General features: G+C 40.8%; 1 protein-coding gene across 1 annotated transcript; it reads left to right on the forward strand.

Annotated features, from left to right (window-relative positions):
- The first annotated feature begins 2,988 nt into the window (after window positions 1–2,988).
- Window positions 2,989–15,461, forward strand: LOC128491947 (dynein light chain Tctex-type 5-like). The gene is made up of 4 exons (XM_053464343.1): window positions 2,989–3,254; window positions 12,904–13,011; window positions 13,958–14,008; window positions 14,988–15,461. Exons 1-4 carry the CDS (start codon window positions 3,177–3,179, stop codon window positions 15,333–15,335), a joined length of 585 nt encoding a protein of 194 aa, XP_053320318.1. The 5' UTR covers window positions 2,989–3,176; the 3' UTR covers window positions 15,336–15,461.
- The last annotated feature ends 724 nt before the right edge of the window (window positions 15,462–16,185 follow it).

Consider the following 16,185-nt stretch of genomic DNA (forward strand, 5'->3'; position numbering starts at 1 on the left):
CTTGTTTCAGGAGACCATGACTATGTGCTTCCAGTTCCCTTTGATATAAGCACCAGGCCTTTGGGCATGCAAACAGGTTGTCGAGTAACCATACATTGTTCCAGGCTTTTCACCAGAATCCATTTTTATATATAAACTCCTATTTATTTGCCATTGTTTAGACTTTAACGTAAACGCGCATGTGGTTCAAACTAGGAGCACGGGGCAGTGGCGATACATTGTTATTTTAAGAGGATAATGAAAATTAATAACATTAAATGCATCCACACATTAAGATCTACTTGTTTAAGAGGAGAAGAGACCCCATGCAGAGAGTGGGCTCCGCTTTTCAATAGGAGAGCCGCTCAGTGCTGTGGAAGCTGGACCTAAAGGTAAGTTGATGATTGGCCCGGGCAGTCAGCGTAAGGAAGGGGTGAGAAGAAGGTTTTTCCTTTAGAAAAATAAGGAATCCAAATATTTATTTATTGCAAAACAAAAGCACACGCTCGAAGTAGTTTTAATAAATTAATTTTATTAAAAGCCGTGAAAGCACCAGATCCCCGTAAGGGATTTTTACTGGCTTGTTTTATCGCTTTTTATTTATTTATTTTTTTATACACAAAACACAAGTCTTAGTCCTGCTGTTGTCCGACCTGGATAATCGCGGAGGTTTAAAGATAACGGTATCTCTGGTAATCTCAGGCTCTTTATCCTGGTCAAGTCTGGACAGGATTGCTTTGTTCTGCTTAGCTCCCGGTTTATGCTTCGCCAATAACACTTTCCTTGCCATGGGCGACAGGTCATTAAATTATTTTATATGTATTTTTATTGCATTTAATAAACTCCAAAGCTCCGGGTTGTATACTTTGTGCATATAGGCAACTCCCTCTCCCCTGCCCCTTTTGTGTTAGTGATGTATAAGGCATGCCCCAGACCTGCCATATAAATAGGGTACAACAAAGCAGGTATATAGCCCCCCCCAGGCCTTGTAATTTGCAGGTTAAGATTAAAATGATACCATTTATTGGCTAACTGAGAGTTTGATTGCGAGCTTTCGAGACCAAGTTGTTAGGTCCCATCCTCAGGCATTAATCCCTTAACAACTTGGTCTCGAAAGCTCGCAATCAAACTCTCAGCCAATAAATGGTATCGTTTTAACTATACTTTTCTCCTGTTTTCTCAACGGCTAACACGGTACAAAACCTTTTTATCAGGTTAAGATTAAAACTGTTTTCAAACATGCGCTGTTGCTGATCAGCCGTCTGAGTTCTCGCTCTTTTATTTTAGCGCAGTCTACTAGACAAACATCCTGGTTCTGTATCATACAGCCTGTGGTAAACAGTAGAATGGCACAGTCTTAATCACCTGGCTAGTCTAACAGCATATACATAAAATGGGGTTCTAATATGGATATATATATAACACAGCACCAAATTAGTACTTTACAACTGCATAGGAGCACTTAAACAAAGTAGCTCCTCTTCAAATGTAGAAATTCATTCAAGGTCTTTATTTCATTGCAAAGATATCAAACACATAATAGCATCTGATGCTGCTTTTGCTTGGAACAATGGGCACTACTGACTTTATACAAAAAATAAATAAAAAACAAATACGGACTATGTATGGACCTATTTGGCGCGTGCCAAAGTATACTGGATAGGTGTGATCAGCATATATTGACTAATAGGGAAGCTTGCCAGAGCAAATTATGTTTTGGGAAGCCATAGCTAATAAACAACAGTGCATCTCATTTTTTTCTTTCCAACGAATGTTTAATCGCAGAAAAAAGCCCACGAACTTTAAAGATGTTTTTAAAATGAATTTATTAGGAAAAAACTATGAGTGTCTGCCTTGGTCTCAAATGACGTTTCCATAATTAAACTGTTCAGTCCCTGTAGGACGTACTGGTACGTCCTTGAAACCTGTGCCAAAAAAGCCCAGTATATCCTGACTTTTTTGCAGCCAGAACGCCCCCCTGTTGACTGATTTTGTGTAACTGCTCCCCCTGCTGGCTTACCACACATATTGCGATCAGCCATGCAGAACTACGGAGCCCTGCTTGCAGAGCACGGTGGGATCAGCGCAGACAGATAAAGGAGGAGCAGAGGGAGGAAAAAAAACCTCCCCTGAGGAAAAAAAAATATATATATATAAAGAAAAAAAAAAATTCTTGGAAGACCAGTGATGTCATGGCATAAAAAAATGGATCTCACGCTATACTGCGTGGGGAACCGTGCCAAAAAAAAAAAAAAGGCAAAATAATTAAATAAAATAGATGTACTTTTGCCCCTTAGTCCTACAGATATAAGTAAAAAAAATGATTAAAAAAATCATCCTTGAGCCAATAGTATTAAACAAAATATAATGTAGGATAATATCTAAAGCATGGATGTCATGTTCCATCTGGAACATTAAAAAATATATGTATGCGGGGTACGACTGTAATCAGGATTGGGTGATTGTTGGGCAGCATAGAAGAAATTCTAAGCAAAAAATAAAAAAAAAAATGATTTTTTTTTTTTTCCATTTTACTATGGATTTTTTTTAAAAATCTTTTTATTTTAATTTGTGCGGGTTCATCAAATATGGAAAAAGGGGAATCATGGATTAACCAAAAAAAATAAATAAAGATTCTGGTCCTTAAATCATAAAAAAAAAACCCGGTCATGAGGGGGTTAAAGAAGCCTGCGCTTAAATAAAAGAGCGAGAACTCAGACGGCTGAGCAGCAAACAGCGCTAGGAATAATGTTGGTAATGCTGAATTTCTTTAATATATTTAATAAAAGTATTAAATCCAGCAGGCTAAGAGGGAACCGTACCTTTTAAAGCTTTTGTCGGCGTAAATAATGACTGCAACCCCCGTGGTCTCTGCCTGAGCCAACCCAGATAATGGACAGAGTTATTACACCCTTGTTATTGTTGAAACTTAATATTTCCCTTCGTGAATCGGGATTTCCCCCTGCGTATTGCGCAACCCTACGTTGGTGCCACAAATCTTCGTCCCGTGTGTTGACCCAGGGGATTAGCTGTCACATTGCAAGTGACACGTTACGTTTTCGTTCCTCGGCTATACACAAAGCTCAATAGGCTGAGCCGTTGAAATAAATATTTACCTGGAGCCCGTCCCTCCGTATACAGCGCTGCTGCTCTCCACACACAGCAGCGATCCCAAAGAAAGCGGACCAGCCAGGGCCATGGCGTCGAAGGCGGAGGGGAAGAGAGCCTCCGTGGCTAGCGTAAGAGAACCCGTGGACAAGGACATACAGAAGATGGTATGTTGCAGGGCAGAGTGGTGACAACGTATCTGTGTGCCAATATTACATATACAAAGCCAACAGCAGGGGGAGCTCTCTGGGGTGGGGGCTTCATAATCAAGAACTCCTGCTGCAAGAGCCCACTTCATTCCAGCGAAACACTTAGTGGCGTTCACCATTCGCACAACTGCTGCATAACACGATGGCCCTCGGAGCCTTTTTACATCTACTTTTACTCATCGGTTCTTTAGGTTAGAACATCCCATTCCTGCATTCCTTCACGGAACTTTTATAACGCGCCTTTTTTCGAATAATTCCCTAGTGGTCACTCAGGACTTCATTACAGAGTATGAACACGCCGCACTGTATAATAATACCGAGTATCTATACACTGATAATGAACCCCGCGCTGTATAATAATACCGAGTATCTATACACTGATAATGAACCCCGCGCTGTATAATAATACAGAGTATCTATACACTGATAATGAACGCCCCGCGCTGTATAATAATACCGAGTATCTATACACTGATAATGAACGCCCCGCGCTGTATAATAATACCGAGTATCTATACACTGATAATGAACCCCCCGCGCTGTATAATAATACCGAGTATCTATACACCGATAATGAACCCCCCGCGCTGTATAATAATACCGAGTATCTATACACTGATAATGAACGCCCCGCGCTGTATAATAATACCGAGTATCTATACACTGATAATGAACGCCCCGCGCTGTATAATAATACCGAGTATCTATACACTGATAATGAACACGCCGCACTGTATAATAATAACGAGTATCTATACACTGATAATGAACCCCGCGCTGTATAATAATACCGAGTATCTATACACTGATAATGAACGCCCCGCGCTGTATAATAATACCGAGTATCTATACACTGATAATGAACGCCCCGCGCTGTATAATAATACCGAGTATCTATACACTGATAATGAACGCCCCGCGCTGTATAATAATACCGAGTATCTATACACTGATAATGAACCCCGCGCTGTATAATACCGTATTTGCTCGATTATAAGACGACCCCGATTATAAGACGACCCCCCAAAATCAAAATATTAATTTAGGAAAAAAACAAAAAGCCTGAATATAAGACGACCCTATAGGAAAAAAGTTTTACCAGTAAATATTAATTCATGTAAATTATTTTTTCATGTTTAATAAAAGCTATGATTGAGAAAAATATATTTTTTAAATTTCCTTTTATTTGCCAACCTGCCCCCCCCAGTTATGCCACTCTGCCCCCAGAAATGCTTTATACCCCCCTATTTGCCACTCTGCCCCATGATATGCCTTATACCCCTATATGCCACTCTGGCATATAGGGGGTTAAAAGGCATATCATGGGGCTGAGTGGCATATAGGGGGTTAAAATGCATTTCTGGAGGTATATAGGCATATCATGGGGCTGAGTGGCATATAGGGGGTTAAAATGCATTTCTGGAGGTCCAGAAATGCATTTTAACCCCCTATATGCCACTCAGCCCCATGATATGCCTTTTAACCCAGCATGTACTGGCTGCCTTGGCTTGATAGGAGTGTGATTGCTGTTAGCAGTTTGATATATATATATATATATATATCAAACTGCTAACAGCAATCACACTCCTATCAAGCCAAGGCAGCCAGTACATGCTGGAACCTGGGGATGATAGTAGTGGGATTACAGCCTCCCTATGCCATGCTACAACCCCCACCCCCCTTACACATCCATGCTATCACACACAAACACATTTAAATACTCATTCATTCCATTAATCACACATACTTCACACATTAAACACACATACTTACCCAAAAACCCTCCCCCACCCCCTTACCTGAACTGCAGATCTCTCACTCGAAGACTTCTGCAGGGGACCGGCTGTAGAGCAACTTCTCTGGCCCCGCCCCCAGAGGAGGGAGGGGGAGATAGAGCTCTGTGAGGACGCTGCAAGCTTCCTGTCCTCCTGCTTCTAACAGAAGAGACGCTGCTCGCGATCGGTAAGCAGCATGAACCCAGCAGACATTTTTTGGGGGGTCTGAGAAGACGACCCCGATTATAAGACGAGGGGTATTTTTCAGAGCATTTGCTCTGGAAAAAACCTCGTCTTATAATCGAGCAAATACGGTAATACCGAGTATCTATACACTGATAATGAACACGCCGCGCTGTATAATAATACCGAGTATCTATACACTGATAATGAACGCCCCGCGCTGTATAATAATACCGAGTATCTATACACCGATAATGAACGCCCCGCGCTGTATAATAATACCGAGTATCTATACACCGCTAATGAACCCCGCGCTGTATAATAATACCGAGTATCTATACACTGATAATGAACGCCCCGCGCTGTATAATAATACCGAGTATCTATACACCGCTAATGAACCCTGCGCTGTATAATAATACCGAGTATCTATACACTGATAATGAACGCCCCGCGCTGTATAATAATACCGAGTATCTATACACTGATAATGAACCCCCCCGCTGTATAATAATACCGAGTATCTATACACTGATAATGAACGCGCAGCGCTGTATAATAATACTGAGTATCTATACACTGATAATGAACCCCGCGCGCTGTATAATAATACCGAGTATCTATACACTGATAATGAACCCCGCGCTGTATAATAATACCGAGTATCTATACACCGATCATGAACCCCGCGCTGTATAATAATACCGAGTATATATACACTGATAATGAACACCCCGCGCTGTATAATAATACCGAGTATCTATACACTGATAATGAACGCCCCGCGCTGTATAATAATACCGAGTATCTATACACTGATAATGAACCCCCGCGCTGTATAATAATACCGAGTATCTATACACTGATAATGAACGCCCCGCGCTGTATAATAATACCGAGTATCTATACACTGATAATGAACACGCCGCGCTGTATAATAATACCGAGTATCTATACACCGATAATGAACCCCCCGCGCTGTATAATAATACCGAGTATCTATACACTGATAATGACCCCCCCGCGCTGTATAATAATACCGAGTATCTATACACCGATAATGAACCCCGCGCTGTATAATAATACCGAGTATCTATACACTGATAATGAACGCCCCGCGCTGTATAATAATACCGAGTATCTATACACTGATAATGAACCCCGCGCTGTATAATAATACCGAGTATCTATACACTGATAATGAACCCCCCCGTATAATAATACCGAGTATCTATACACTGATAATGAACCCCGCGCTGTATAATAATACCGAGTATCTATACACTGATAATGAACCCCGCGCTGTATAATAATACCGAGTATCTATATACTGATAATGAACGCCCCGCGCTGTATAATAATACCGAGTATCTATACACTGATAATGAACGCCCCGCGCTGTATAATAATACCGAGTATCTATACACCGATAATGAACCCCCGCGCTGTATAATAATACCGAGTATCTATACACTGATAATGAACGCCCCGCGCTGTATAATAATACCGAGTATCTATACACTGATACTGAACCCCGCGCTGTATAATAATACCGAGTATCTATACACTGATAATGAACCCCGCGCTGTATAATAATACCGAGTATCTATACACTGATAATGAACCCCCCGCGCTGTATAATAATACCGAGTATCTATACACTGATAATGAACGCCCCGCACTGTATAATAATACCGAGTATCTATACACTGATAACGAACCCCGCGCTGTATAATAATACCGAGTATCTATACACCGATAATGAACGCCCCGCGCTGTATAATAATACCGAGTATCTATACACTGATAATGAACCCCGCGCTGTATAATAATACCGAGTATCTATACACCGATAATGAACGCCCCGCGCTGTATAATAATACCGAGTATCTATACACCGATAATGAACGCCCCGCGCTGTATAATAATACCGAGTATCTATACACTGATAATGAACCCCGCGCTGTATAATAATACCGAGTATCTATACACTGATAATGAACGCCCCGCGCTGTATAATAATACCGAGTATCTATACACTGATAATGAACCCCGCGCTTTATAATAATACCGAGTATCTATACACTGATAATGAACCCCGCGCTGTATAATAATACCGAGTATCTATACACTGATAATGAACCCCGCGCTGTATAATAATACCGGGTATCTATACACTGATAATGAACCCCGCGCTGTATAATAATACCGAGTATCTATACACTGATAATGAACGCCCCGCGCTGTATAATAATACAGAGTATCTATACACTGATAATGAACCCCGCGCTGTATAATAATACCGAGTATCTATACACTGATAATGAACGCCCCGCGCTGTATAATAATACCGGGTATCTATACACTGATAATGAACCCCGCGCTGTATAATAATACCGAGTATCTATACACTGATAATGAACCCCGCGCTGTATAATAATACCGAGTATCTATACACTGATAATGAACCCCGCGCTGTATAATAATACTGAGTATCTATACACTGATAATGAACGCCCCGCGCTGTATAATAATACCGAGTATCTATACACTGATAACGAACGCTCCGCGCTGTATAATAATACCGAGTATCTATACACTGATAATGAACCCCGCGCTTTATAATAATACCGAGTATCTATACACTGATAATGACCCCCGCACTGTATAATAATACCGAGTATCTATACACTGATAATGAACCCCGCGCTGTATAATAATACCGAGTATCTATACACTGATAATGAACGCCCCGCGCTGTATAATAATACCGAGTATCTATACACTGATAACGAACGCTCCGCGCTGTATAATAATACCGAGTATCTATACACTGATAATGAATGCCCCGCGCTGTATAATAATACCGAGTATCTATACACTGATAATGAACACGCCGCACTGTATAATAATACCGAGTATCTATACACTGATAATGAACCCCGCATTGTATAATAATACCGAGTATCTATACACTGATAATGAACCCCGCGCTGTATAATAATAACGAGTATCAATACACTGATAATGAACGCCCCGCGCTATATAATAATAACGAGTATCTATACACTGATAATGAACCCCGCGCTATATAATAATACCAAGTATCTATACACTGATAATGAACGCCCCGCGCTGTATAATAATACCGAGTATCTATACACTGATAATGAACCCCGCGCTGTATAATAATACCGAGTATCTATACACTGATAATGAACACGCCGCACTGTATAATAATACCGAGTATCTATACACTGATAATGAACGCCCCGCGCTGTATAATAATACCGAGTATCTATACACTGATAATGAACCCCCGCGCTGTATAATAATACCGAGTATCTATACACTGATAATGAACGCCCCGCGCTGTATAATAATACCGAGTATCTATACACTGATAATGAACCCTGCGCTGTATAATAATACCGAGTATCTATACACTGATAATGAACCCCCGCGCTGTATAATTATACCGAGTATCTATACACCGATAATGAACACCCCGCGCTGTATAATAATACCGAGTATCTATACACTGATAATGAACGCCCCGCGCTGTATAATAATACCGAGTATCTATACACTGATAATGAACCCCGCGCTGTATAATAATACCGAGTATCTATACACTGATAATGAACCCCGCGCTGTATAATAATACCGAGTATCCATACACTGATAATGAACCCCGCGCTGTATAATAATACCGAGTATCTATACACTGATAATGAACCCCGCGCTGTATAATAATACCGAGTATCTATACACTGATAATGAACCCCGCGCTGTATAATAATACCGAGTATCTATACACTGATAATGAACCCCGCGCTGTATAATAATACCGAGTATCTATACACTGATAATGAACGCCCCGCGCTGTATAATAATACCGAGTATCTATACACTGATAATGAACCCCGCGCTGTATAATGATACCGAGTATCTATACACCGATAATGAACCCCGCGCTGTATAATAATACCGAGTATCTATACACTGATAATGAACCCCCCGCGCTGTATAATAATACCGAGTATCTATACACTGATAATGAACCCCGCGCTGTATAATAATACCGAGTATCTATACACTGATAATGAACCCCCGCGCTGTATAATAATACCGAGTATCTATACACTGATAATGAACGCCCCGCGCTGTATAATAATACCGAGTATCTATACACTGATAATGAACGCCCCGCGCTGTATAATAATACCGAGTATCTATACACTGATAATGAACGCTCCGCGCTGTATAATAATACCGAGTATCTATACACTGATAATGAACCCCGCGCTGTATAATAATACCGAGTATCTATACACTGATAATGAACCCCCGCGCTGTATAATAATACCGAGTATCTATACACTGATAATGAACCCCGCGCTGTATAATAATACCGAGTATCTACACACTGATAATGAACGCCCCGCGCTGTATAATAATACCGAGTATCTATACACTGATAATGAACGCCCCGCGCTGTATAATAATACCGAGTATCTATACACTCATAATGAACGCCCCGCGCTGTATAATAATACCGAGTATCTATACACTGATAATGAACGCCCCGCGCTGTATAATAATACCGAGTATCTATACACTGATAATGACCCCCCCGCGCTGTATAATAATACCGAGTATCTATACACTGATAATGAACCCCGCGCTGTATAATAATTCCGAGTATCTATACACTGATAATGAACGCCCCGCGCTGTATAATAATACCGAGTATCTATACACTGATAATGAACCCCGCGCTGTATAATAATACCGAGTATCTATACACCGATAATGAACCCCGCGCTGTATAATAATACCGAGTATCTATACACTGATAATGAACCCCGCGCTGTATAATAATACCGAGTATCTATACACTGATAATGAACGCCCCGCGCTGTATAATAATACCGAGTATCTATACACCGATAATGAACCCCGCGCTGTATAATAATACCGAGTATATATACACTGATAATGAACACCCCGCGCTGTATAATAATACCGAGTATCTATACACTGATAATGAACCCCGCGCTGTATAATAATACCGAGTATCTATACACTGATAATGAACCCCGCGCTGTATAATAATACCGAGTATCTATACACTGATAATGAACCCCGCGCTGTATAATAATACCGAGTATCTATACACTGATAATGAACCCCGCGCTGTATAATAATACCGAGTATCTATACACTGATAATGAACCCCGCGCTGTATAATAATACCGAGTATCTATACACTGATAATGAACCCCGCGCTGTATAATAATACCGAGTATCTATACACTGATAATGAACCCCGCGCTGTATAATAATACCGAGTATCTATACACTGATAATGAACCCCGCGCTGTATAATAATACCGAGTATCTATACACTGATAATGACCCCCCCGCGCTGTATAATAATACCGAGTATCTATACACTGATAATGAACGCCCCGCGCTGTATAATAATACCGAGTATCTATACACTGATAATGAACGCCCCGCGCTGTATAATAATACCGAGTATCTATACACTGATAATGAACCCCCGCGCTGTATAATAATACCGAGTATCTATACACTGATAATGAACGCCCCGCGCTGTATAATAATACCGAGTATCTATACACTGATAATGAACCCCGCGCTTTATAATAATACCGAGTATCTATACACTGATAATGAACCCCGCGCTGTATAATAATACCGAGTATCTATACACTGATAATGAACCCCCCCCGCACTGTATAATAATACCGAGTATCTATACACTGATAATGAACGCCCCGCGCTGTATAATAATACCGAGTATATATACACTGATAATGAACGCCCCGCGCTGTATAATAATACCGAGTATCTATACACCGATAATGAACGCCCCGCGCTGTATAATAATACCGAGTATCTATACACTGATAATGAACCCCGCGCTGTATAATAATACCGAGTATCTATACACTGATAATGAACGCCCCGCGCTGTATAATAATACCGAGTATCTATACACTGATAATGAACCCCGCGCTGTATAATAATACCGAGTATCTATACACTGATAATGAACCCCGCGCTGTATAATAATACCGAGTATCTATACACTGATAATGAACGCCCCGCGCTGCATAATAATACCGAGTATCTATACACTGATAATGAACCCCGCGCTGTATAATAATACCGAGTATCTATACACTGATAATGAACCCCCGCGCTGTATAATAATACCGAGTATCTATACACTGATAATGAACCCCGCGCTGTATAATAATACCGAGTATCTACACACTGATAATGAACGCCCCGCGCTGTATAATAATACCGAGTATCTATACACTGATAATGAACCCCGCGCTGTATAATAATACCGAGTATCTATACACTGATAATGAACCCCGCGCTGTATAATAATACCGAGTATCTATACACCGATAATGAACCCCGCGCTGTATAATAATACCGAGTATCTATACACTGATAATGAACCCCGCGCTGTATAATAATACCGAGTATCTATACACCGATAATGAACCCCGCGCTGTATAATAATACCGAGTATCTATACACTGATAATGAACCCCGCGCTGTATAATAATACCGAGTATCTATACACTGATAATGAACCCCGCGCTGTATAATAATACCGAGTATCTATACACTGATAATGAACCCCGCGCTGTATAATAATACCGAGTATCTATACACTGATAATGAACCCCGTGCTGTATAATAATACCGAGTATCTATACACTGATAATGAACGCCCCGCGCTGTATAATAATACCGAGTATCTATACACTGATAATGAACCCCGCGCTTTATAATAATACCGAGTATCTATACACTGATAATGAACCCCGCGCTGTATAATAATACCGAGTATCTATACACTGATAATGAACCCCGTGCTGTATAATAATACCGAGTATCTATACACTGATAATGAACCCCCCGCACTGTATAATAATACCGAGTATCTATACACTGATAATGAACCCCGCGCTTTATAATAATACCGAGTATCTATACACTGATAATGAACCCCGCGCTGTATAATAATACCGAGTATCTATACACTGATAATGAACCCCGCGCTGTATAATAATACCGAGTATCTATACACTGATAATGAACCCCCCGCGCTGTATAATAATACCGAGTATCTATACACTGATAATGAACCCCGCGCTGTATAATAATACCGAGTATCTATACACTGATAATGAACCCCCCCCGCACTGTATAATAATACCGAGTATCTATACACTGATAATGAACGCCCCGCGCTGTATAATAATACCGAGTATCTATACACTGATAATGAACGCCCCGCGCTGTATAATAATACCGAGTATCTATACACCGATAATGAACGCCCCGCGCTGTATAATAAAACCGAGTATCTATACACTGATAATGAACCCCGCGCTGTATAATAATACCGAGTATCTATACACTGATAATGAACGCCCCGCGCTGTATAATAATACAGAGTATCTATACACTGATAATGAACCCCGCGCTGTATAATAATACCGAGTATCTATACACTGATAATGAACGCCCCGCGCTGTATAATGATGTTGAGTATCTGACCTTCTTGTCGTTTGTCTGTACCCCACTTCCAGCCATTGATGAAATCCAAGCTCCAGCTGGGTAACGTGTCGATCAGTAATCAGGCCTCCTGGAGTTTCACGGGACTTCTAGCAGCTCAGAGAATGACCAAAAATCTAAAGGTACGACCTGCAGGAATCTACGTGGCGGATGCTTCCCTGTCCTGTAGGTAAAATGTTCATAGAATATGGGGGTAATAATCCCCAGCGCTGTATTCAGTAATATAACCCCCCAGTGCTGTATACAGTAATAACCCCCAGCGCTGTATACAGTAATATAACCCCCCAGTGCTGTATACAGTAATAACCCCCAGCGCTGTATACAGTAATAACCCCCCAGCGCTGTATACAGTAATATAACCCCCAGCGCTGTATACAGTAATAACCCCCCAGCGTTGTATACAGTAATATAACCCCCCAGCGCTGTATACAGTAATAACCCCCAGTGCTGTATACAGTAATATAACCCCCCAGTGCTGTATACAATAATAATCCCCCCAGCGCTGTATACTGTAATATAACCCCCCAGCGCTTTATACAGTAATAACCCCCAGCGCTGTATACAGTAATAATCCCCCAGTGCTGTATACAGTAATACCCACCAGCGCTGTATACAGTAATACCCACCAGCGCTGTATACAGTAATAACCCCCCAGTGCTGTATACAGTAATACCCCCCAACGCTGTATACAGTAATATAACCTCCCAGCGCTGTATACAGTAATAACCCCCCCAGTGCTGTATACAGTAATATAACCCCCCAGAGCTGTATGCTCAGACACCACACTGAGCTGATGCTTTATGGCAATGCTAATTGCAATTTCCTAAATAGACTTCCATTATTTAGAGTGTCCAGTTGGGTGCTAAGACTGAGCCATTCTATTGTTTCCCACAGGCAGTATGATGAGAACTCAGGGCGTTTGTCTAGTAGATTGAGCTCAGATAACTCATACAAATGGCTGGGAGGAAAAAAAAAACAGCCAGCAACATATTCTAGCCTCGGCAGTCCCCCTGCCACAAAACCAAGGAACAGAATGGTATCATGTAATTTTATTCCCATCCGTTTCAGGAAAGAAGGGCATTAAAAGGAACAAAGAAGATAGACATTGTGACGCCTCAGGTGCGTAAAAACAGCCAAGATTTACTACAAACTCAAATGCAGGGACCCCAAAACCCACAACCACGCTCAGGACTTACACGTCCCCCGTAACCCTGAATAACACGGTTACCCACAAGGCCGAGCGATCAGCCTAAGGGTCTCTATGCTGCCCCTCTGACAATGCACTTCCCCCAATACTGCCCCTCTGTCAGTGTGCTTCTCCCTGTACTGCCGCTCTGTCAGTGTGCTTCTCCCTGTACTGCCGCTCTGTCAGTGTGCTTCTCCCTGTACTGCCGCTCTGTCAGTGTGCTTCTCCCTGTACTGCACCTTTCCCCAGCTCTTACACACCGGGCATTAAGCTCTATAACACGGCGACAATGACATACGGCGCATTTGTCCTCCTCAGCAGTTGCCCTAACATCGCTGCCCTTCATACATCACGTCCCACCCAGGAGCCTAATGTTTGTGTGGGTAACCACAGAGCCGCGCTGAGAGGTAAACAGGGCTAATCCACAGGCATACAGAAGGTGTGATCCCTGCAGCTCCTGGGTCACAGAATCCACTCGCTTTACACTCAACCTCTGTCAGCAGTCCAAGCGAGCGTGACAGAAAGTCTTTGTGGATACTTTAATCCTCATTTATGCTCCCTATACTTTACCGCACGTAATGCACGCGCTCTCATTTTACCGGACATAGAACACAAGACGTCCGTCTCGTTTCCCTCCTCCCAGCGGGTGTTCCTACTGAAACAGGAAGCATACTTAAGTATACTTCCTGTCGGCGTAATAGGTCCTCCCATTGAAATCAACGGCAGTTTAACTGCCATGTGGCATGTATTTCACTAAAAATAATATATTATAGTATATTATATACATTTATAATTATTTTATTCATTATGTGGGTTTTCTTAGTGTACTAAACGGTAAAATTTAGGATTCGGGGAAAATTATGGATCCACTTTAATGGCATCATCTTCTCTGTGTTTATTTCTACCCCTCAGCCGCCTTCATTTGCCTCCCGGCCCTCTGAGAAGGTCCAGGTCACAGCCATCAAACAGATTTTGGAAGGCTACCTGCCGGGGAAGATAGGGGAGATGGCTTACGACACCGCGCTGGCTCCATCGCTGGCGAAGGAGATCAGCGAGGAGGTGAAGGGGCTGGTGAAACGGGTGCTGCCAGCTCGGTATAAGGCGCTGTGCATTGTGAACCTCGGAAAAAGGGAACAAGAGGACATTATCGTGGTCAGCCGGTGCCTGTGGGACCCTTATTCTGACAGCTACGTGGCGCACGTGTACCAAAATTCCAGTTTATTTTGTGTGGTGTCTGTGTATGCCGTATACTTTGAGTGACTTTGTTATCTTCCATGACTTTACTATACGTCACTATCCCCTGTCCGTACATACACGCTATAGGGTTCCCAATGATTCCTAATGAGTAAGTGGAGATTTTTGCTGTTATTTTATATATATATATATATATATAAATATATGTGTTGTTTTATATATATATATATATATATATTTTATTAGATGCATTTTTTCCGTATATACCAATATAATTTATCGACAATATATAAAAATTCATAAGAAATTACAAATTCAAATATAAACTGCTGATATCACAATCATTAGAATGCTTCACAAAATTAGATAATGTTTCCTCGTGTTTTACATCTCTTATAGCTCGGTTTATCTTAATAAACATTTAATAAATTATAATATTTCCTAAGATTAAAAGAAGGTAAACTAAAGTAGACAAAAAAATGGAGGAGGAAAGGATCTGCTACTTTTACCCAAGGATTCCATATTTTGTACAGTATTTCTACTGATAATAATAAAAACTGTTTTTCCCATATTTTGTTGATATTTTTATTTGATTAATAATGTTATGCCGTGCATGTCTATATCTATATCTTTCCAGAAGATCTAATAAATATTAATATTCTCCTATTATATATATATATATATATATATATATATATAATACAAAAATATGTGGTTAATATATATTAACTACATATTTTTGTGGTTAGGAGAATATTAATAGCTAATTGTATTTCTAGTTTCTCTAATATAGGAAGATTATTATTGAAAGGAAAGTTTTCGGTGTGATTTTTCCATTTTTGTTTTTCAATATTTTATATATATATTGTGTGATTAATAATGTTATGCCGTGCTGGTCGATCTATTTCGTTCCAGA

Source organism: Spea bombifrons, chromosome 4 (genome assembly GCF_027358695.1).
Source record: "Spea bombifrons isolate aSpeBom1 chromosome 4, aSpeBom1.2.pri, whole genome shotgun sequence".
In the NCBI taxonomy this organism is placed as follows: Eukaryota; Metazoa; Chordata; class Amphibia; order Anura; family Pelobatidae; genus Spea; species Spea bombifrons.

Coding starts and splice junctions, on each gene's coding strand:
- LOC128491947 (XM_053464343.1), top strand. CDS start 3,177: ATGGCGTCGAAGGCGGAGGGGAAGAGAGCCTCCGTGGCTAGCGTAAGA. Junction 3,255..12,903: donor ACAAGGACATACAGAAGATG/GTATGTTGCAGG, acceptor CCCCACTTCCAG/CCATTGATGAAATCCAAGCT. Junction 14,009..14,987: donor TAGACATTGTGACGCCTCAG/GTGCGTAAAAAC, acceptor TCTACCCCTCAG/CCGCCTTCATTTGCCTCCCG.